Source organism: Haliotis rubra, unplaced genomic scaffold (genome assembly GCF_003918875.1).
Source record: "Haliotis rubra isolate DU_JTF1 unplaced genomic scaffold, ASM391887v1 Scf1282, whole genome shotgun sequence".
Taxonomy (NCBI): Eukaryota; Metazoa; Mollusca; class Gastropoda; order Lepetellida; family Haliotidae; genus Haliotis; species Haliotis rubra.
In genome coordinates, this window is record NW_025765206.1 from 86,878 (window position 1) to 111,372 (window position 24,495).

General features: G+C 40.2%; 1 protein-coding gene across 1 annotated transcript in view; it reads right to left on the reverse strand.

Moving 5' to 3' along the window:
- Positions 1 to 714: 714 nt before the first annotated feature.
- Positions 715 to 24,495, reverse strand: part of LOC124266849 — a 38,277-nt gene continuing 14,496 nt past the window's right edge. The window contains exon 4 of the mRNA XM_046701661.1: positions 715 to 967. Coding sequence (XP_046557617.1) covers positions 729 to 967 — 239 coding nt within the window. The 3' untranslated portion in view covers positions 715 to 728. The remainder of the gene's footprint in view (positions 968 to 24,495) is intronic.

Here is a 24,495-nt window from a genome sequence, read left to right on the forward strand (position 1 = left end):
ACAAGGTGCTCCTGTATCTTGGACGCACGAATAGAGTACACAAGATATTTAATGACCGAGTGCTTCATGTTTGCCATTTTCATGTGACCCTTAATCAATGACGCCTAGTATATAAGTTTCATTCCAACTTTCAAATTAAAGGAATTCATTTTGAATGAAAAGTGTACGTAAGAAGACCTACATCACGTAATCCGAACTGAAACGACTACAGTGGATTGAAATAATTCTACAAGGACTACTCTCTAGTGTCCCAGCTGTACTCTCGCTGGCTGTCCATTGTGACAACGTGTTTATGAATCAATAACAAATTGTGACGACATAGGATGTTGGCGAAAATGAACCTTTTGTCCCATCGACGGCACTCGTGACAAATCGACAAAAGACGGCGTAAAAGAAAACATTCATTATATGTACAACCTGACTGACACGATCAGTCAGGAGGACGGACCCAGATCAGGTGGACGAACTGTTGGCTAGTCGTGGCGTCGGCCAATACCGTCGCCTCACGAACGACAACTACGTATCGTCTTCCGTGCGTCAACATCCTAAGTACCTTACAAGAGCTTCAAAAGGAACTCTTGGACATATATAAGAAACAAATCCCATACTGTTTAAAGGCAACAGGAAAACCATTAATGTAAACATGCCACCATGTAAAAATGGATACCTTCGCGAAACACGTTGACATATACAATATTATGTTTGGCAAAATCCGTTGGTTTGATATGTTAGATATCCAAGCACAGATCCTGCTCATAGACATCCCATTCTGGGTTTCCCGTAGTCAGTCCACTGCTGTTTCCGCTAGAGGAGATCTCACACACTCGGAATTCTCTTCTAAAATTGAAAGCAGGACAGGAACCAAGTTGCAGGCAGAGTTTTGCACAGTCCATAGAGGACCTGGTCTCCATCTCAACAGGCACTGTCAGGTCGATCTTCTTTTCAGGTGTCTGGATAAATATGACTCCTGAAAACACAACGATCTTTAATATCTTAATATGATAAAGCAAAGTGTCTATATCTAACATGACAATGCGAAAGCGTGATGCAAATTTATGTTATTAGCTGTATCACATTCGTCATTGCTGCTTTTGATTTGGTGAGTGAGTGAACTTAATTTAAGTCACGTTTGCATTATTTCAGTCATATTGTGACCTGATCCAGTTGTACAGTTATACGATAGTTTTAACAATAAATTATTTATTCATTCTTCTAAATTTTAATATTTACTTACTATTAACAATTGTTATATTTTCTTATCACAATGTATCCATTACTTCAATTTCTTCCAAAAAGCAACAACTAAATGACACAAAAGATCCTTCACGGATGAAACCCTGAAATAGTTATCCCTTGTGTGATGGTAACGGTCAAGCATCTTCAACTGAGTCAAGCAGAACCTTCGTTAGCAGTATATTCTGAGACTGAGTTTATGAAAGAATATTAATTGAACCTTTCACTTTGCCTCCGGGAACAGTAACGAAACGAGAACATTTGTATCATACATTGTACAATCAACAACCATTTTAATGTTAAGGATAGTCAAACCCCACGGTCATGTCCGGGCATGTTTAACGGAGACAACCCTGCTGACATTTCTAGTGGGTTAGGAAAGTGAACTGTGTTAACAAATGCAAATGTTTCACACCATGATTACCTTGTGATTGGTTTTCGGATTCATACACTTCGATTTCACATAAGAACATTGGGTCTTTCTGCATTAGGCGAACAAAACGTCCTCTCACTGGCGTCGAGCAGACGACTGTTTTCGCCACACCCCTTTGGAACATTCCAGTATACTCCAAGCAAAGTCGTGGATTTGGTGGACACTTTGGATCCGGGTATATGACGAGTTGAAAGTCCCATGGTAATCCATCTGTGAAAAGGTTGTGAATTTGACGATGGATGTGTTACATCTGTCTATATTAAGACGTAGGGGACAAACGAAGAATTGTCAATATTCCATCTTGCGTGTACATTTTAAGAACGATACTTAAGAAAGACCCATTACAAAACACAGAGAAACAGACAGCGAGCGAGTATGGTTTTACGGCGTTTTCGCAATTTTGAAACAATCACCACAGGAAGCACCCATAATTGATCTTAAATACTGATCCCAATTTGGCGTCACGAGCGGTAGGTAAATGCTTAAACACCTACTGATCGCAAAGGGTAAAGAAACCAACAGTATCACAGTAGTATTTTCGAGGTGAGACAAAAAGGGCAGAAATCTTATTTTTAGCTATGAATACTAAAATCTCAGTATGTCGCACTGCCTGATGTTTTAAAAACATTCTACTATTTGCGTTTATTCTTCAGCGTCACATATTTCACTTAATATCTATTTTACATCATTGTTATTCCTACATAACATTATTGTTAGAGTGAGTAAATTAAAATGTAAAGTCACATGTTTTTCATCCATATCGTGACTGCAAGTTGTAAATTAATGAAGACAATAAGAGAATATAAATGTATGTTACCATCAGACAATCCGACTCTACAATATAAAAATGGGCTATTGATCGCCAGCACCTGAAGGTAAATCAGCTTACCAGACAATGGGTACTTATAGCACTATTGCTACCGACCTACACTATTGGACACTAGTTGGATTTACCCCATCCCTTTCGATTTTAACAATTTTGACAAGTTTAGCCAAAAATTAAATGAACATGTATTCTACAATAAAAACTATTTTAAGAATAATATACTTTGAATGACGTGGCTTTACGCACTCCCTCAGTGGAACAATCATTTCACACAGCTTCAACCCCATTTGGCCGCATTATTGTCAAATGTAGACCCACTGCATATTGTGGCCATGAAATAATCGACATTCATGTTGAAGAGATACCTAGTGGTAGATAAACATTACGTAACTTGACATATGAAAGAGTGAGTTTAGTTTTACGTCACACTCAGCAATATTCCAGAGATATGGCGGCGGTCTGTAAATAATTGAGTCTGGACCAGACAATCCAGTGATCAACATCATGAACATCGATCTGAGCGAATTGGGAACCGATGACATGTGTCAACCACGTTAGCGAGCCTGACCACCTGATCCCGTTAGTCGCCTCTTACAACAAGCATGGGTTACTGAAGATCAATATTTTAACCCGGACCTTCACGGGTGACATATGAAAGAAGAAAAAAACGTCTTGCAACATTTGTACATACATCCACTTTCGCTGGGAGTAATCCTGACACTGCCTACTCTGACAGTCGCCTGAAGATCCACCTGCCACCATCCTGAAATAGAATATGTCTCCACGAAGGTACAGAACAGACCACTCGGGGCGTCTATGACTGTGATATTGAGCCCATCCACAGCTTTATCCGGTCCCGTGGGACCAGCGTCATGACTTGCCGTTGCCGGGCGAAGGAGTGCAAGATTTGTGGAACCTAAAAGAAAACAATATGCGGTAGATTAGTATCAACAGTGATGTAGGGGAAGAAGTAGGGGTACATGTACTAAACAAACAACAACAAAAAACTTCATATGTGTTACTTTATGTCCCAAACATACCCATATAGAACAATGCGGTTTGCCTGTGGACAATTCTGGTTATTGGATGTAATGAGCGTACACTAAAACAGGGTTAGTCATTAAGATAAGTTTGGGGTCACTTTTAATATTTCACAGGGACCAGTCATCTGTTCAGTACTGCGTATGCCCACCTTTCGCGTTCACAACAGCAAGGCAATGTTGTCCCATTGACTGCCTAATACCCGGCAAAGGCACTGTAAGTCCCCATGGTCCGTAGTAGGATGATCTACCTTCAGTTGTTGGCGATCTATAGCCCATTTTAATACTGTATTGTCCTAATTTGAAATCCAATTATAGAAAGAGATGCTAGTTCTATTTCCTTATACTGTGCCATTCTAGTTAGTTTTACTGCCCTTCACTGACAGGTTTTTATAATTTACATGTATTTATTGTGAACTCAAAGCTTGTTTAGTCCCGATATGGTTGATAGTGTCAAAGTGACTTTAAATTTTAACTCACTCACTCACCTAATACCCGTAAACGCAACATTTGGCAAGTTGCGCTATTCCTGTACCAACATGGCGGCCAGCTATCAAGGCACGAACACTTTTTCCAAAACACCCCGTACGTGTCCAGTGGGGTTAAGGTCAAGTGATCTCAATGGCCACGCTCCATGACATCAATACCCACATTTTCCAGGACCCTCAGCCATATGCAAGTGTTCTCAACGTAGACGTTCCTTACGGTTTACCTATGCCAAAATCGGCCCAACGAAAGCACGTCAGGCACGAAGATAGGCAGTGCGTAAACGGTTTTGTATGGTTTGGGCAGTTACCAGACCACGAAACAGTGCGTTACTGGTTTACGCTGCGCAAATGACGTGGCTGAATACGCAAATGACGTATCTGATTACGCAAATGACGTAGCTGAATACGCAAATGACGTAGCTGAATTTGATTGTCCTAGGCATATCAGGGTTTGCGTTAAAGCCATGCTAATCCTATCTAACCCCTATCGTGACTATGGGTCCCTGCCTGGCGCTCGGCATTAATGGGTACACCAAGGACTGGTCGGCTCGGAGTCAGTATAATGTGTCTGAGTGGGGAATTCATGCTTCACTGCGGCATGGTATCTCAGTGGGCTAGCACTATAAAACCAGCTTCAGTCTGGGCTAGTACAAGCAGCCGCACATACACATACACACGCATGCACGTCGTCATATGAGCGAAATAATCTCAAGCACGACGTTAAACCAAATTTCACCTCACCTCACCTATCGTGACAATGAAGACTATACATCAGTAAAACCCAACTCAGATGCAATGAATGCCTGTCAATGAAAGTCAGTGAAATCACTAGATTATCACAGAATTTCTCTTAAAATTAGTACGTAACAATAGCCACACATTACTCTAAACAGCAATACAATATAAAACCGGGCTATTGATTGCCAGCAGCTGAAGGTAGATCACCATACTAGGCACCATGAAGAATTACAGTACTATTGCTACTTGTATGGACCCTAGCTGGATTTACACCATCAGCTCACTGGCGGTAACTGACGACGTTAGACAAAATTTAAAATTAAAAATATGTAACGTTTAACAGTATGTTGTGATAAAAATGCGTCGAATGACGGGGAACAAAATATCCTCTAAAGGGTACAGTTTTTTCAGGTTACGAGAGTATAGCCACGAGCAATCTCGGTTATTTTTAAGCACTACCAATTTAAATGAAACATACATGAAAATGCATGAACCAGTTCAAATTCCTTTAAAAACTAACAATTAAATCTGATCACAGCTAAGATTATTAAAACGATCCCTTATTGATGATGAGTTGAAATAGTTAGCCCTTGTAATAGAAAAAAATCAATGGAGTCAAGCAAGACATGCCTGACCGTGATTCTCTCATCACAAGGGATACAAAATGGAGAATCCTCGCCCTTTAGAAGATAATCATGACTGTGTACATGTTATTATTGTATGTCGCAAATGGCCAACATGACATCCTTTTGATCTGGACTAACACTCAAGTAGGCGCAGCCCCCAGTTGGTTTAAATTCATGTAGTTATTTGATACCTACATGGGCGTCCCACTTCGTGTCCCGAGATCAGGGATATGCGACCTATCACAGTTTTGTAATCAGGGTATGTGATAAGATTTGTTGAGAGCTGCCTTTACAGCAGCATCATCCATGTAGTCCATTGGGGTCCACAAGCGCTCCACACACACACACACACACACACACACACACACCCGCGTCTACTTCTTGGCTATTTTTTAGTAGCCATGGGTCCCTTCTTCTGAAAAAATACATTAATATAAATGGTTCCCAAGGTTCCTTTTACGAGCATATTTAATGTTGCCCGACGCGTTGTTTATACACCATTTTTGGGAGAAGGGGAAACAATTGTCACAATATTTTCTTGCCCTGTAGATCCACCGTAACAAATGACCACTCAAAACGTTGGTATTTAAATTCTCTTTCACATCGTATATAATACATGCAAATCGGGTAGACAAGTAGGTCACCAGAGGTCAAAAGGTCACAGAGTAAGTGAGTGAGTTAAGCTTTTAAGTCACATCGGCAATATTTCAGCCATATCGTGACTAAAACAAGGTATAGATTTATAATGATTAAAAATTAAATTATAAACACCTGTCAACGAAGGACAGTAAAACAACTAGATTATCACAGATATATAATTTAAAACTAGCGATTAAATCTAAAACAGTTTAACAATAGAGGACGATACAATATAAAAACGGCCTAGAGATCGCCAAGAACTGAAGGTAGATCACCATACTAGGGACCATGGGGACTTACGGTACCTTTGCTGCCTGCATGGACTCTTGTTGGATTTACACCATCCCTTCCGGTGCTGGCGATTGTAATAAATGTCAGCCAAAATTAAAAAAACAAAAATACTACGTTTAAAAATCCTGGTAAGTTTAAATTAACTTAGACATTTTGGGGGACTCAGGAGGACAATAATTTTACAATACTTCAATCCCCCTTGAGGGTACAGCCACTAACAATCTGAGTTATTAATTTAAACTTCCAATCATAAATAAAATATTTATCTGTTTACAAATCATTTAACAAATCTATTTCTTTAAAAAATGCAAAAAATACATGAGAACTTATATTATTAAAAAGATCCTTCATAGTTCGTGATTTGAAATAGATATCCTTTGTGATGAAATATTCAACACAGTCAAGCAGGACATGCTTGGCCGTGATTCTTTCATCACAAGGGATACAAGACGGAGGACCCTCACCTTTCTATATATTCATGAGTATATCTTGTGTGGCCAATACAACATCGTCGTATGATGACCTCTTCAAATCTGGACTGACAACCCAAGTAGGTGTAACCAATATAGGGTTTTATTTAATGTAATTTATTGATACATACTTGGGTGTCCCACTTCTTCTGCATCAAATCACGGATATGGGATTGAATAACAGCTTTGTTATCAGAGTATGGAATAAGAAATGGTGTCACAGATTTGTTGAGTGCTGAGTCCCAGAAATGCCAACATGGCTGGGTAACCAACAAAAGACGATGTCCCATTGGCCAGTAGCAAGATCATTATACAATTCAATAATTTCGATTAAAATAGGATGTTTACAAGAAAGATTTTTAATAGCCTGAAGGCATGAAAGAGAATCGGAAAAGATTATGTATTGTTTATGTTTAGTGTGTCTTTGAATATATTTAAGAGCCGTTAAGATGGCGTTTGCTTCTGCTGTAAAAATGTTACTGTTATCTGGTATTCTAGAAAATATTGTTCTGGATACAATGTCAGTTGCACATGCCACCGCGCCACCATCCTTGGACCCATCTGTAAATAAGGATTTGTATGTATCATATTTAGTTTTTAATTGATTATATTCTTGTTTATATAGTAATTCATTAGTTTCTGATTTTTTAAAAGTTGTGAGTGTTAAGTCAATTTGTGGCCTCACCAATTGCCAAGTATAAATCATCAAAGAGGGAAATGAGGACACATTTATATGCAGGGTCAAAAGGTCACAGAATTTAGCCGATGCCCAAAATCTGACTCATGCCCATTTATGTCAATGTCCTGGTGCCAAATGGGGAACATTATCACGGTAACACCCCAAGAAGTGAACTATGATGTTGTTATAACAAAGCAAAAGGGCTAATGTTTGATATGTTTGCCAATTTTTCGTTTCTACTGCATGTGAAGTAAAGGTATATGTCAAAAATCTCAAGCCCTAAAATAGGCTTTCATTAATTCACATGGTCAGAGTCATTCATCATCGGAGCTGTCACTCTCCTCACTAGACACGTATTCTTCATCGAAGAGTCATCATCCTCCTCCCCATCATCATCATCATCATCATCATCATCATCATCACTTACATCTAATTCGGCGACAGTATCTTCTAAAATGTCTACCAACTGTTTTAAGGATGTCTCCATCAGTACACTTTGGTTGCATGACACCATTCTCGAATGTCCATCCGTGACCATCCATGGGATCAGATAAAACCGGATCTGGAATGTGTGCTTGCCTCCATATCAACACCTGATAATTCACCCGATTCACGTGTTGTGTCAAAGAGCTTGACAGGGAGTTAGATATTCTCCATTCCGAGAACAAGAGAACGGACGCTAAAACAATCAGAAGCTGTCGACTTACCGGAGTGCTACATTGCGAAAAGAAGAAGCCCTGGGTATAATGTTGTCAATAAGTCAGTAGATGGAAGGAAACAAACACATGAGAAAATCGTCGTGGAGAATATGCTTTGGCTTCTTATTCGTCTCCATGCTGCAAATACCAGTCAGAGTGTTCCAGGACGGGGTGGCTCCGTGTCATTAACAGGGAAGACACCGCCAAAACTCACAACCGTTGAGTATTACCCTATCATACCGCATCCGATGACAGACTACAAAGCAGTGAAGGAATGCCTCAGCCAAGCAGAACTGGGTACAAGAGAAGTTGGCTAATAGTATGTCATCACCACCTTCGTTCTCAGAGTCTGCATGAAAGCGTATCTATTTGTTTGGACCTATCCGAAGCGATATGCAGATCACATAATCATGACTTTGACTTTCCAGTTAGCATGTGCATACCACATGATGATTGGAGAGAAGATGGCTGGCAAAGGACTCGATGACATTCTTCTAGAAGAAGGCTTAATCTCAACGGGGTCTTTAAGCTCAGTGCTAACAGGAAAGTGAGTGAGTTTAGTGTTACGCCACACTCAGCAATATTCCAGCTATATGGTGGCGGTCTGTAAATAATCGAGTCTGGACCAGACAATCCAGTGACCAACAGCATGAGCATCGATCTGCGTAATTGGGAACCGATGACATGTGTCAACCAAGCCAGCGAGCCTGACCACCCGATCCCGTTAGTCGCCTCTTACGACACGCATGGGTTACTGAAGGTTAATTCTAACCCGGACCTTCACGGGTCGCTATCAGCAAAGAACTACCAATTGTCTCAAGATCCTGCTGGAAGCACTTAAGCGTTTACTATTCCTGCAATTTATTTATGCCCGAGGTGATGAGAGTCCACTCTGAGGCTTACCTCAGGAGTCCAAAGATCGTGTTCAGGTCCTGACAGTCACCATCCCTAGCGACGCCGAGACGGAAGCACTACAGGATCACTGGGGAGATCAATCTACTGGCATATTTTACAGCTATGCTATTTGGTTACAACTATTTATGATTATAGCGAACCTCTGTTAGCTGAAGCACATTTCACCACATCGCCCTTTCTAAGCTAAAACTAGACCTTTCAGTTTATGATACACAAATCAACTGAAATGCAGGAATGACTTGACTTAATAACAAATTTACAATGAGCCATCTTTTATGCAACCAGTCATAGTGAAACACGAACTCATTCAACTGAACTAAACACTTTAAAGTCTCTCTCGGAGTAAAAGCCTACTCCCTTGAAACTAGACACTTCCAGTTTTATACTTCAAGATTTCAACCGTCATTTGATGACATCAGTTTTCCTCAATCTTGCGAACTTCACGACCAGACCGAGTTCTAATAACAGTAGAGTCTTTCTGCTGTTGTTCATCAGGTACTTTTGAGGCTGGCGCACTCGTAGCTGCTTGATGTGCTGTACTGGTAGAACATTCATTGTCGACATGCTTGGTGAATAGCAAATCACGACGATTGCGTCTCAGCGTGCCACCTGACTCGGTCGGTACTAGATAAGATATTGGAGCTACTTGCTGAATGACTTTTCCCTTCGTTGCCCATGTGTTTGTAGAATCAGTATGGACTCTAATATTGCTGCCTGGTTGAAGCTGTGGAAGAGAGGTAGATACAGCATTCTTGTCAAAGTAGAATTCCTGCTTTTCTTTAGATTTCAGCCTGTGATCAGTGCCTGCTTTAGTGTCGGGTGTGTTCAGCAAAGGTGTTTTCATCGGTAGGTTGGACTGAAGGCGACGGCCCATTAACATCTGTGATGGGGAAAGGCCATTATCGAGGGGTGTACTGCGGTAGGCTAGCATTCCCAGATCATAACCACTGTCCTTGCATTTCTTCGTAATATTCTGTCTGGGCATTTTTTCAGCATGTCCATTTGATTGTGCGAGCTTCGGACTCATGGTTTTGTGCTTAAACTCCCAGTCAGGTTAAGGCGTCCGCAACGTCACGCCGAAGACCCGGGTTCAATTCCCCACATGGGCTCGGTGTGTGAAGCCCATTTCTGGTGTCCCCCGCCGTGGTGTTGCTGGAATATTGCTAAAAGCGGCGTAAAACTAAAACTCACTCACTCATCTCTTTCAGCGGTTCATGCAGTGCAATAGGTACCTCCCTACAGGAGAAGTACATTTCACCACATCTCCCTTTCTAAGCAAAAGGAATGGTAAATAACACACATTTTATAGGGTGCAAAAATCTCTTCCAGAACTTCGCAGCAACAGCTCACACACACGCTGGGAATGGTTCTATATTACACTTCACTGAGAATCAATATTTTGCTTTGAGAGAAGTGTATCATATTTCCATGACCAAGTTTAAGCCAGTTTTGCAGAATGCATGCTAATTAGACATACACTTTGTAAATATAGTGACTACTTAAACTGCACAGACAAAAAGCAATTGAAACTCTCAGTTAATAAGTATTATCACTCCTGGAATAGTATCTGGGAAAACAGATCTGGATTTTCATAAAGCATTTAAGAGTAGAGAAGAACATCACCTTTTGAACACTCGTGGCTATATTGAACTATATGTGACTACTAATTTTAGTTCTTTATAACATTATTTTGTTTACGTATTTCGAAGTGGTTGGGACAAAGCACGTTGTATGTTGATATGACTTAAACAGTGTAGTAAATGTTGGAGGTTAACAATTTTGTGATGCTTGAAGGCCGATCACCTTTTGCGTTTAGGTCCTCTTTGTTATCTGTGGTCCCACGCTAACACTACATTTACGTTAACACCTATTCCTATTTGAACGTAAGACACCTCTCTCAATCTAATGTGTATCAAAGAAGCTCATGCAAACATCTAAGTCAAAGCAAAAACATATGTTTGATAACCCACATACCTAGGTGACACTTCAATAATAATGCTGAATATACGTCTAAGTACCTGAGGACGATTCCATCCATATGAGAAACAAAAGCATGAAGTCGCCAGACGTCGCCTGAAATACACGGGGTTTTCTCATTCTGGTACCACAGCGCAAGACAAGTTGGAGTGACACTGTGTTTCAGTTTTTATGTAGATATAGCGAAAGTAATTGATTTATTAGCTTAACAAAAAAGTGGGTGTACACGTCAAGGGCTGTGAAAGGCAAATGGCAAATGTCTAAAGGAGAAAACATGTTTAGCTTGTAACCATCACGACATAGTCAAAACATGAGCGTTGTACGGATTGATCCTTACAAAGGCTTTCACGCACACCTTTTCCAATAACACAACCAACAACAAACCTATGTACACAACCAGGAAACGTGATGGAATCAGGTTGCAGTGCCAGAAGCCGAGAAACTCTGATTCAGCAGCTTGCTAATATTTATCGCATGTTTGTAGCATACATGTTCTTAAGATAGTATTACTTTTCCATCAACCAAAACAGCTCTGACATAGAGTTCGGATGTCATTAACCTACTTTCTAATTACACACAGAGTATAGTCGATAGTGAAGGCCAATTTCGAGTGTATTGTACTGTGGTCAAAACCTTTCTAACATCCTAAAATGCGTGATGCCACCAGGAAGAAAGTAGTCCACATAATTACTATTTTAACACACTTCCACTCAACGGTGAATGCAATAGTTCATATGGATGTAGTTCTGAAAGGATCTCTACATATTACTATCCCAAGTTCTGTGTAAATACAACGTACTGTTTGCAAGTATAAATCAATGCTTATTGGAACTTATTGTAATGCATTCTTGTCGGAGAGTCAAGTTATTCGTAAACGTGTAATTGCTGCGCTAATTGATTTATTTTTTACTTTAATTGACACGCTATTATTTCGCCTTTTTACAGAACCAATAAACTTAGAGGTAAACGATCTCTGGTTAGCAGTGAATGTACATCTTGACCCCAACGGCTTAAAAGTGTTCCTTACAACAGAAATCGTGCCGATTAAGAACATTTTTTATTCTTCTTTTTTGTACAGTCCTTGAATTAATGTGATGTATTGCCCGTTTAATTACAATTCATTGGTTTTTATGTGTTCTTATTCAAAGAGGGGACACTTGTGAAGAGCAACCTCCTCGTGGTGAGTGCTGGGTAACGGCAATAGCTCGTAATAATAATAATAATAATAATAATATAATATAAATGTGAACTTATAATGCGCCTATTCCATGCACAAGGCCCATGCTCAAAGCGCTAACAAAGTGGGTGGATAATATACATATATACAATGAGGGACTAGTAGCTAGTCATAATGCAGTGAAAACAGATGAGTCTTGAGAAGTATTTTGAAGGAATTAAAGTCAACTGCTGATTTAATGGTGATAGGGAGAGAGTTCCAGAGTAGAGGGGCAGAGCAGGCAAAGGATTTCCTTCCAAAAGTTTGCAGTTTGAACCGAGGCACAGATAGTAGGGACCCGGGGCAGAATGTGTCCACAGAACCCCATTGCTGGTCGTAAGATGCGACAAAATAGGGCATCCTGTTTGCCGAGGGTTTCCCCCTGTAGTTGGAGGAATAGATTATGTTGGTTGAGGGCAAAGGAACCTGGAACCGTGTTCCTTTTGCCCAACACACCACTTCGACCCTAACTTCACCTGGACGGATGTTATAATTGGACCGATTCTATCAGTCGGCTGGTCACGCCATGCCCTGTTCATGGTACATATTGTTGCTTGAAAAAGTATTGTGCAGTTTAGACCTATTTGAATAAATGATCTAATTAAATAATTTAATCACATTGCCTTGAGTCCAATGCCAGTAGGTGGTGGCTCATGGTCCAATCTAATGATGCTGACCTCTGTATTCTGGATGTTTTTAAATTGTTGTTAGGGGCGGAAACGGACAGACAATTAATTTAGTAAACAAATATAGCTATTCATGTCACATTTTCTTGGGTATAGCATCCCTGTGCTTTTGGTGTTTGCATGCTGGGGATCCGATGCAATAGGCACAGTCCTCGTTGACACTCTAGATGCAAGCTCATCAGGTGACGATCACAGTAATGTGGAATCCTGGGCTCGATCCATCTTGATCTAGGCTTCCGACCATTGTACAATTAAATTGAACCCGTTTGCGATTTCCAAGGGTATCAATGGATGCTGTTGTGAAGTAAAAAATGTTCATCGACTCCGTTCTGTCCCTTTTTAATTGTTGAATGTTCAAGAAACAACAATCCTTAAACCTTCTGTCTATCGGACAATTTGCCAATGTTGAGGTAGCTGTTTCAGCTCACATAACATTGAACTCATGTGGAGGAATCGTACGAGATCGCTCTCGATGTCTATCTGACATGAGTGAAAATGAAATTCCAGCTAGTCAGGGCGTTACAGCTGTGAAACGCTTCACTAGAAAACTAAATGACAAAATCATCAAGACAAATGCCAATTTTGTTTACTTGTGGAATTTCTAAACTCCCAACAAGTATCAAAGCCGTTTACCTTAACATCGGCGTTGAGGTATACGTACCATCCCCACTCCGATATTGCAAATGTCAAATGGCCACGGGTCAAAGACTTATAATTGTAACACTGTATGCTCCCGTTGAAGTGGAGCTCATGAGAGTTTTAAATGCACTACTGAAGCTCTTGAGTGTCCTAACTGCCGCAGAAAGCATGTGGCCTCTTCAAAATCATGTCCAGCTTTTGAACGTGAAACGCAAATTCTGAAAATCGAGTGGACAAATAGCATGGCATATCATGACACTAATGAGCTGGCAATATCTGAATCTTCAACTTCTTCTACCAAAACTTTTTCAGCAGCTGTTTGATCTCAATCCTCAAATCCAGTTCCGGTCAAAACAACTGTTTCATGACAAACGACAATTTCATGGGTCAAACATCAAGTTACCCTGGATGAAATTGATCCGATCCCTCAAAATGAGTCGAAGTCATTGACATCGGCCTATCAAACAGACGTACTTTCATCACAGCCATCACCACAAAAAGCATCTGATGTAAGGAAAACTTCAGATACAGTTCCGAACAAAGCACAGTTATCTGGAAAAGAAGAAAAGGCAATCAAGAAGAAAGATTAAGTCCCTGCAGCTCAATCCTTCACTGGTTTTCCATGGGAGTAGACCTCCATCCCGATCACGATCTCCAGTTGAAGCCCCATGAATAACCAACACATTATTCCGTGGAACTACAGAGGACTGCGGAATAATTTCAATGATTTACAATTACTGATACAAGATGTGTAACCATCAGCATTATGTATACAAGAAACATATGTAAAAAGTAAAGACAAACTTGATATTAGGCAATACAATTCATATCATTTCTTCTCAACCTCCGGGTGTTAAAGCAACAGGAGGTTCTTCAGTTTTTGTGAAACAGGGCGTTTTTCATAGCCCTGTTAATCTCACTACTCCCCTTCAAGCGGTCTCTGACCTTGTGACCATGCACATCGTATTTACTGTATGTTCTTAGTATGTCCGTCCGTCTTCATCTCTTCAGCATGTTGATATCCAGGCGCTTTATTACCAACCTCCGAAGCCATGCATCATCATGGGTGATTTGAATGGACACAAAGTTAGTGAAATTAGAGTCATTTGTCCCCCCAAAATGCCATTATTAGACACTGCATGTTTTTGTTTTTTTATCTTTTTTATCAAGAAAAAGTATATAACACTACATGGAAATATGGTATTTTAAAAGATTTACATGGCTTTGGATTACGCGACCATTTGCCTCATGTCATATCCAAGCTTTTAAATGACAGGTAATTTCAAGTCCGCGTGGGTTCTACCCTGTCTGATCATTATAATCAGGATCAGGGTGTCGCGCAGGCAATATTTTGTCTGTCTCATTATTTAGTATTAAGATTGTATCAACAGTGTATCCAAAGCTTTAACGATTCAATTGATATATCACTTTTTGTGGGTGATTTTAATTTCTTGTCGTGGGAAAAATATGCATGCTGTTGAAAGACAACTGCAGCTTTTTTTAAACAAGATTAATAAATCGTGTTAGGAAATTCATTTGTTTAATTATGTATTTTGAAGGCCCTTGATTTGGTGAAAGTTGTCTCCAATACAAAGTGGGGAGGGGATCAGAAAACCCTCCGCAAACCGGATCGACGACTTATACAATCCAAATTGGATTATGCAAAAGCAACCTATAACTATTAGATTCTGTCCACCACCGAGTCTTAGACCCTTTAGAACGTCTCCTGTTGACAGTCTCAACGTCGAGGCCAATGAGCCATCTCTTAACCAACGCCGTATAAAGTTATATTCACAGTATATCTCAGAATTATATTCTAACGAGTCTAACCGTGTATTTAACGGTGTTTATAATCCTCTTTGTGACGATCTGTACAACCAGAAGTCGTCTCTTATTTCACCTCTAGGAATACGAATCAAACCTGTCCTTTCTGCTGCTGGCATTGAACTGAAAATAAGTCAATTACTTTCTTTTTCTCTTTTGCGAGGCCACAAGTAGACCTAACTCTCATAGCAATACAACAAAATCAGAAACCAACCAATTACAGCATAAACAAGAATTTATTCAATTACGAAGTAAATATATCCTCCAGATTACCAGATGAAAGCTCAATATGTTCAGCAGAAGCAAGCGCAATAGTATTAGCTCTTAAATACATGTATATCAATAAACACCCAAAATATAAACAATAATCTTTTCGGACTCTCTTTGGTGCCTTCAGGCTAGTAAATGTATCACAAGGGATATATATTTCAATGTGGAAACAGTTAAGAATCTTTTTTACAACGTTAATTCTCATTTAATAATTGAATTTTTAAAGGAAATATAATTATGACTATGACAACCATTATTGGCATGAGTATATAATGATCTTGCTTCTGGCCAATACATCATCGTCTTTTGTTGGTTACCAAGTCATGTTGGAATTTCTGGTAGCATAATGGCCGATATTGCTGATAAGGCAGCGCTCAACAAATTTGAGACACTGCTTCTTGTCCCATACTCGGATTACAAAGCTGTCATTAGATCTTATATCGGTGATCAAATGCAAAGGAGGTGGGACAATGAAGTAGGTATCAATTACTTACATGCAATTAAACCAACCATCGGTTACTCCTAGTTGGGTTGTCAGTCCAGAATTGAAGAAACACGATGTAGTAAAGATTTTGGCCACACAAGATATAGTAAAGAATGTCTATTAAAAGGTGAGGATCCTCTGTTTTGTACCCACTGGGATAAGAAAATAAACGGTACAGCATTGAAATTATGTAGAGCAATACATTAGTATCTCGTGCACATTTCACAAGAATGACAGTCATCATAGTCATTGCTGCTGTCCACGAGGTGGCGTTGACGTTACTATCTTGTATGACCACCACTTACTGCTAGAACTGCACGAGGCCTCTTTGACTGATCGAATCAGTTGTTGAATGATTCATTCCTCCTACAGCATGTTGAACAACTGTTAAGGGGGCAATGGCGGATTACGACGTTGACGTACACGTTTATAGATCTGATCCCATAGATAATAAATTGTTTCAGATCCGGGGATGACATTGATGTTGTTATTGAGCAGATAGTCAACTGTAGCACGTGCTGTGTGAGGTCTGGTGTTGTCCTGTTGGAAGAGCTCTTGGCAGTCGACAAGACGATGCATGCGAGGACAGAGAAACTGGTCGATATATCACCAAATTCGATCTGCAGGTGTATCAGATGGCTCTCCACACCGTTACACCATCTCTACCAAATCTGTCCACTTGCCTGACGCAGTAGGGTGCGAAACGTTCATTGCGTATCTGTAGACACGTTGTCTTCCGTCACGTCGCTTGAGGGGATACTGCGATTCATCACTGAACCATATGTGCCTCCAGTTTCCAAGGTTCGATGATGCACCGTGTTACACCACCTGACTCGCGGACGTTGTTGTAATCGTGTCAGAGAGGGGGCAACATTTAGACGTCTGGCATGCATACCTTCCTCTCGGTTCCTGATTGTCTGGTCGGATATTCTCCGGGCTCCAAACCGTTCTTGTGCTGTGTTCCGGGCGGAACGATGGCAGTCACGTAGGTGGGTTACCCAGATATAGCGATCTTGGGCTGGGGTGGTGACTCGCGGTGTTTCTGGTCGAATTGGAATGTACAAAACGACCCCACAAACACGATATTGTGCTTGGATGAACGCTGAAGGTCCTCGCCACGACACTCTTTGATTTGCCCGCTTGTAATCGTCCAGTGGAAATATTTTGGTCGGCGCCGTTGAGACGTCCCATTTTCTAGGTTGTACTCATGTTTTGCACGTGAAAAGCAATAATTGCGGCTATTGGTTGTGTTCCATAACAGTCAAGCTCACCATGACAATCATGATCGATAAAACCATCCAAAATCGTTTATGGTTGCATTCGCTCACGCATGTTCTTCTAAACCATACAATATTAATCCCTCAAAACATGCTTAATTTGACATTGCGTACAAACTTTCGATCATTATTTTCAAATTATATTTTGGCGTTTCTTTTTTTGTGAATTGTGTATGCTAAAGTACATGTACACAGAGGTACTTTGAAAATAATCGTTAAGTAAATGTGGAATATGAATCATATCTCAGTAAGTTACAGATACATATAGGTATGACACAAGCGCTATCTGTGTACGGTTTGGTAAAAGTACATTAAAGTACAAGTACACAGTAGTACTTTAAAGATGTAATAGTGAATGGAGATTGCTGTGCAAGGCGGAGGCATGTTCTCTAACGAGAGTCCTTCTAGTTTCCAAATTAAGAAAAGAATGTGCGTATAATTCATGCTTGTGTTTGTATGTCAAATAATTTCGAAGTTTGTATTTCAACAGCATATTTTGTTCTTGAAGTGAGTGAGTGAGTTAAAATTTATAGTCACATCGGCAATATTTCAGCCATATTGTGACTTAAAATAGTTGTAAATTCATTATAAATGCACAAAGTTTAAAAACCTGTCGACGAAGGACAGTAAAACCAACTAGTATATCACAGTAACAAGAAATAAAACTAGCATATATCACTAAAAGAGGATTTCAAATTAGGACAATACAATATTAAACAAGAGTCATCAGAAGATGACATATCCCCCCGGCCCCCACATCTTTGAAAGAACAAATCATCTGACAGTTACTTAAAGTCCAGCTTGATTTTAGACTAAGTGCAAATCGTTTCCATGGAAATTATGAAAAAAATAAATGACAAAAATCTGCAAATAGCAAAAGGCACCACTTTGGGATCTGCCTCACATATCTGCCAAGTTTTGCTGAAAGATATTAAGAAGTTTTCGCGTTGTGCTCCGGAAACAAAACCTACCCCTCCCTTTTGAGACTAAGTCCAAATTGTTTCCATGGAAACTGAGAAAATAATAAATCACAAATATCTGCAAATAGCAAAAGGCACCACTTTGGGATCTGCCTCACATATCTGCCAAGTTTTGCTGAAAGATATTAAGACGTTTTCGCGTTGCGCTCCGGAAACAAAACCTACCCCTCCCTTTTCAGACTAAGTCCAAATTGTTTCCATGGAAACTGAGAAAATAATAAATCACAAATATCTGCAAATAGCAAAAGGCACCACTTTGGGATCTGCCTCACATATCTGCCAAGTTTTACTGAAAGATATTAAGAAGTTTTCGAGTTGTGCTCCGGAAACAAAACCTACCCTTCCCTTTTGAGACTAAGTCCAAATTGTTTCCATGGAAACTGAGAAAAAAATAAATCACAAATATCTGCAAATAGCAAAAGGCACCACTTTGGCATCTGCCTCACATATCTGCCAAGTTTTGCTTAAAGATATTAAGAAGTTTTCGCGTTGTGCTCCGGAAACGAAACCCATCCCTTCCTTTTTGAGACTAAGTCCGAATCATTTCCATGGAAACCGAGAAAACAAATAAATCACAAATATCTGCAAATAGCAATAGGCACCACTTCAAGATCTGCCTCACATATCTGCCAAGTTTTGCTGAAAGATATAGAGAAGTTTTTGAGTTGTGCTCCGGAAACGAAGCCCACCCCTCACTTTTGGGACTAAGTCCGAATCGTTTCCATGGAAACCGGGATAAATAAAAATGCCAAAAATCTGCAAATAGCAAAAGGCACAACTTAAGGATCTGTTTGGTTACCAAGTTTTGTTGAAAAATATTATACGGTTTTTGAGTTGTGCTCCGGAAACGAAAGCAATCCTTACTTTTTGAAACTAAGTCCAAAATGTTTCCATGGAAACCAAGAAAAATAAAAATGCCAAAAATCTGCAAATAGCAAAAGGCACCACTTAAGGTTATGTTTGACATATCTACCAATTTTGGCTGAAAAATATCGAACGGTCTTTGAGTTATGCTCCGGAAACAAAATGATTACGAACGGACGGACGGACAGACGGACGAGGCGACGACTATATCCCACCGCATTACATGCCGGTGGGATAAAAAGGCGGAGGATCGCCAACAACTGAAGGTAGATCACCACTCTAGGGACCATGGGGACTTACAGTATTGTTCTTGCAGGTTAATGACGGATTGATTGACTATGCAATTTAAGTTGCTAAACAATGCTAAATCCTTGTGAGAGTTAAAATAAATATACTAGTACATATCATATATTGAACTTGCATACCCCACTTGAGTAGTATAGGGAAAAGCGGTTCTATTACTGGTCCCCTTTAAGCGTTATTTTGTCAAACTCCGGCCCCTGACGGAGTACAACATTAGGTGTGAATGATGGCGGGCCATCATTCGCCGTCCATGCAAAATCGTTCCTCTTTCAGAAATAAGATATTGTTAGAAGTATAACGAAAATGAACGTGCAAGAGAAATTGAGATACCAGAGTTTATCATTGGATTGTTACGGAATAGTGTATGGATTCCTGAGAGCTAAGAGTACCAAGAAAATATTGGTCATAGCGGGAAGAGAGACAGACATTCTGGGTTGGTGCAAGTGGGCAGGAGAAAGATCCAGTAGAGTCGTGCTTAAGGACGGGACCGTTGTTTGGGCCAGAGATTGGAGCTTGCGTTAAGAGAGTACTGCTTATAAGAATCTCATTTTCGCTAGGGCAACCCATTTTCTCAGCAACCATAAACCCCATTTTTCGACCTGACACCCAAAAAATCTGGCACCAAAGTTGCTCGAACTTCCAATTATAGGAGCCTTAAAATCTGTAGGGCACCGCTTATAATAATCTCATTTTCGCTAGGGCAACCCATTTTTTTCAGCAACCATAAATCCAATTTTTCGACCCGACACCAATAAAAACTTGGCACCAAAGTTGCTCAAACTTCCAATTATAGGAGCCTTAAAATCTGTTGGCACTGGTGAGTTTCTGCAACCAAAATAGACAAATACAAAACAAACACACAATACAAATGCAAACAGAATAGAACCAAAACGAAGCGTACCTGTGTACTTCTCCCAGCGGGCCCAAGGATATGGAAGTGGCAGTCCCGCCATCCACCAAACACCGAAAAGCCGCAGACGTTCCGGAGGGAATCTATACGTGCAAAAAAGTTTGCCGTAGTGAAATACGAAGGGAAAGACAGATTGTAGCTGCTACTCGATTCGCCGACTGGAGAAACGATTCCGGTCTACGGCTGCAAGATACGAGAAACAATTCAAGACGCCGGCGGAATAGAAGTCCTACGGTTGGTGGGTTGTCCGTTTCTGTGCAGGCATGGCTGTTCCCAGAGACCGAGCGGGTATAGAAGCCCTGCGGAAAGCAGACAGTTTGCTTCTCTGTATTGGGCTTTCCCCAACCATTTCTTGTAGCTGTTTTTCCAGTATGCAGCCTCTGCTATGTCGATTTCCTCGAGGGGAATTGCCGCTATATTTCCAATTGCTAGTCTTCTTTTCCCGACAACCACAACCTTGTCTGGAGCCATACATATTTTTTTTGTCTACCCCACATAGTGGGGATGCCCGGGGTGGACCATGAAAACTGGTGTGGGCGTTTCTGTCTTCTTGTTGGCCTGTCTGTAGACTGGTGATGAATATGAAGAAAATCCAGTGAACGGTTCTTAAGATAGTTTAATATGCAATTTAGATGCTGAAATCTTCAAAGTGTCTTTGTAACCTTGACAATGAAGTGAATGTCACCAAAATCGACTGGCCCTTGCCCTTTTCCTAGATGAAACTTGGTGTTAAATATGAAGAAAGCCTAATGAAGGGTTCTTGAGATATCTCGCTGAACATCTTAACATGCAAGTTAACATACTGAAATCTTCAGTGTCGCTGTGACCTTGAAAATTAAGGGTCACGAAAATCGGCTGGGCCCTGCGCCTTCCCTAGATAAAGCTTGGCGTTGAATATGAAGAAAATTACGTTAATGTCATAAAAATAGACTGGGCCCTGCGCCATTCCTAGATAAAGCTTAGTGAGGGGTTCTCGCTGACAAGAGTAAAACGTTAAAGTCCCCTTGTAACCTTGAAATGAAGGTCAAGGTCACCAAACCTGACTTGGGCCTTTCTTATGCTGTGATGAACCTAGGTACCAAATATGAAAAGAATCTAGTCAACGGTTTTAAACATATTCTAATTCGCACGTACGGACGGACGGAGTCTTATACTATATCCCCCGCTTCGCACTAAACGCCAGACGGGGGGATAACAAACAAACAAACATTCTTACTGGATGTGTGAACATAACGGGAAAGGACCAAGTAAATATAGAAAAACAACAACAAAGGGTCTACAAATGTTGATCCTAATCGTCCGCTGAGGACTGCACGGGATTTATACCAATTGGCTTGTGATTTAGGGAGTTGGGGTAACCAAGAGACAACGCGATTGCCAGTCTGAACGAAAATATCGTCCAAACTAGTACCAGTTCGTAAAATGGCTTCAACAACAGCATTGTTCGAACAGAGTATGGAAATACATCGGCAGTGATCAGTATAGTGTGTGTTCGATGAAGGAGCTTCTGCTTGCCACGTTATGGTTTACTGAAAGCGCAAACAACTGACCAATGTTCAGCGCTATTACAAATTAACACGCTGAAGCTACATGACCAGCAGGACATGTTCCGTCCACTCTCCTTTGTTTCGATGCTTAACAAATATTTATTCTGCCTCATCTTTATGTTTGTTTTATAATACACTTCGACGAATATTTTGATAACGTTTTATACACGACAAAACAGATGCGTCAGGAGTTCCATGACCCTAATCAGCCTTGCTGATTTCACTTGAAGCCTGGTCGTGATACTTTTGTTTTATCTATATTCATATCCATGCTACACACGCTAAGAACATATAACCTAACTTATATGCTAAATATATTCCATGAATTGTACTGAACAGTCAACAATCAGCAGTATTGAATCAGCAATACTGAAGCAATTTGCCTATATGACGCAATGTTTTAAAGAGTTGACTTTCCTTTGTAAAAATACCATGGAATGGTAAGATTTAAGGGTCTGAAATTTGACTAGTAATTTTGTCTTGAAATAATAGCATTCACCTAACAGGAGATATAGACTGTTCTTTTCCAAAACGTGAATACTAATAATACTATGAGGTTTTAATTAGGTTTTAGAACGCGCCTCCCTCCTTGTATGAGCCACATTCTCACTGCACTGATGGACCCTCAGACGCCAGTAGTCTCATAGTTCCAGAAAGTCGTTATTTCCTTTCTGATAGCCTTGTCCATACACAACAGCTAACAGACCGGAATATTGCAGAGTGCAGCCATAAAATACAACCAACCCAAACAAATACAATTATTAGACTGTATCTGATAAACCAACGAAGAAACGTTCGTTGTTATTGATTCTGTAAAAGTTGAAATGAAAAAGAATCGTTCCCTTATTGATAATATAAGTACATATTGATTTCAGCCCCGTGAAACAATGAAGTGATCTTTGAAAATGATTTTGGCTCAAAGATAAAAAAACACATCAATAAACAAGTCAATTTGAGTTCAGTAAGAGGCATTTAGAATTGGAGCACTAAGGATAACAATATATGGATGGACAACTTTTTTATTACAGTGAGATGGACTTTTCGGTGTAGGTTCTTACACCGTTATCAAGCAAATGTTTAACAGAATAAGGATTGACAGGCACATATACACTCTTCAAAAAAGAAGAAGAAATCTTAGGTGATTTTGAGAATATTGGACTCATGCAGCTGCGGCTAAAACAATACAAATATACTATTTCTTTCCAAATCGTCATCTTTGTGTAATTGTCATCTTCAACGCCAAAACGCGGTAGCTTTAACTTGTTCTCTTGTTTTAGAAGCATTTGAAGAAATATTCGACAAAACGTCACCAAGAAAACATGCAAAGGAAAATGCAAGTGCATGTAAGCGGAGAGCATGCAGTATCGATCACAAAAAACCACGCAAACTTTGTGTTTAATTTTGTTATTCGGGTTTGCCTGGAAAAGAGGAAATCATCAAACCACGAGTGCCGCCAATCAAAACAAAGGCCGCCTTGAAGCTGGCGAGTCGAAGTCTGCAGTTGCCCAACATTTCGACGTATCTCGCCTTTGGGATCGTTTCCTGCAGACCAATTCCACCCAAGATTGTCCGAGAAGCGGGCGTCCAAGAGTTACCACTTAAATTACGGACATTTGACAGCAAATCGGTACATCAACGAATTCCTAGCGCGTCACATGCTTCCGATTATGGACCGATAGAGGGAGTTTTCCAGCATGACAACGCTACTTCACATACAGCACGCGTCGCTGTCGCTACCTTGCCAATTCTAACGTCAATGTCTTGCTATGGCCTTCCTGATCACCTGATCTAAAACCCGATAGAACACCTATGGGATGAACTCAATCGACGTGTAAAGTCAATGTCAAAACACGCCTCAGACATTTCCACAACTGGCCATCGCATTGCGGGAAAAGTGGGGAAGAATTATTAAGTCTGTGCCGAGACGGTGCCGAGCAGAAATTTCTGCCACTGGTGGCCATATAAAGTACTGACTTTGACGCCATCTTGTGGACACAAGTAAACAGAAACACAACAATAAAGGCTGCGGTTGTGTTGGCGAACTCTTTGTCTATAGTCGTGTGAATTTTCATCTTTTTACATGAAATAATTGCTCTTGAACTAACGCAATAAATTCTTCTAAAATGGCTTATGCGTTTCTTTTTTGTCAAGATCGTACAAGTGTGAGGAAGTGACTATACACTACAATTGGGATTAAGATTGCAGTGTTATGGGGAAGCCAGTTAACATCACATTGGCTTAGATGGATAGAAGCGTTGACACGTTAAGTCTGCAGTACAATCAGAGGGAGTTGTGACTGTTTGGGGATCTTTGATGAGTTGATAAAGATTTTTAGATAACTGTGGATTAACACATGTAATTAAGAATGCAAGAATGTACGATAAACGATGGCCAGTTGCAACGATCGAAAGAACATTAACAGATCAATAGTATTTGTTAAAC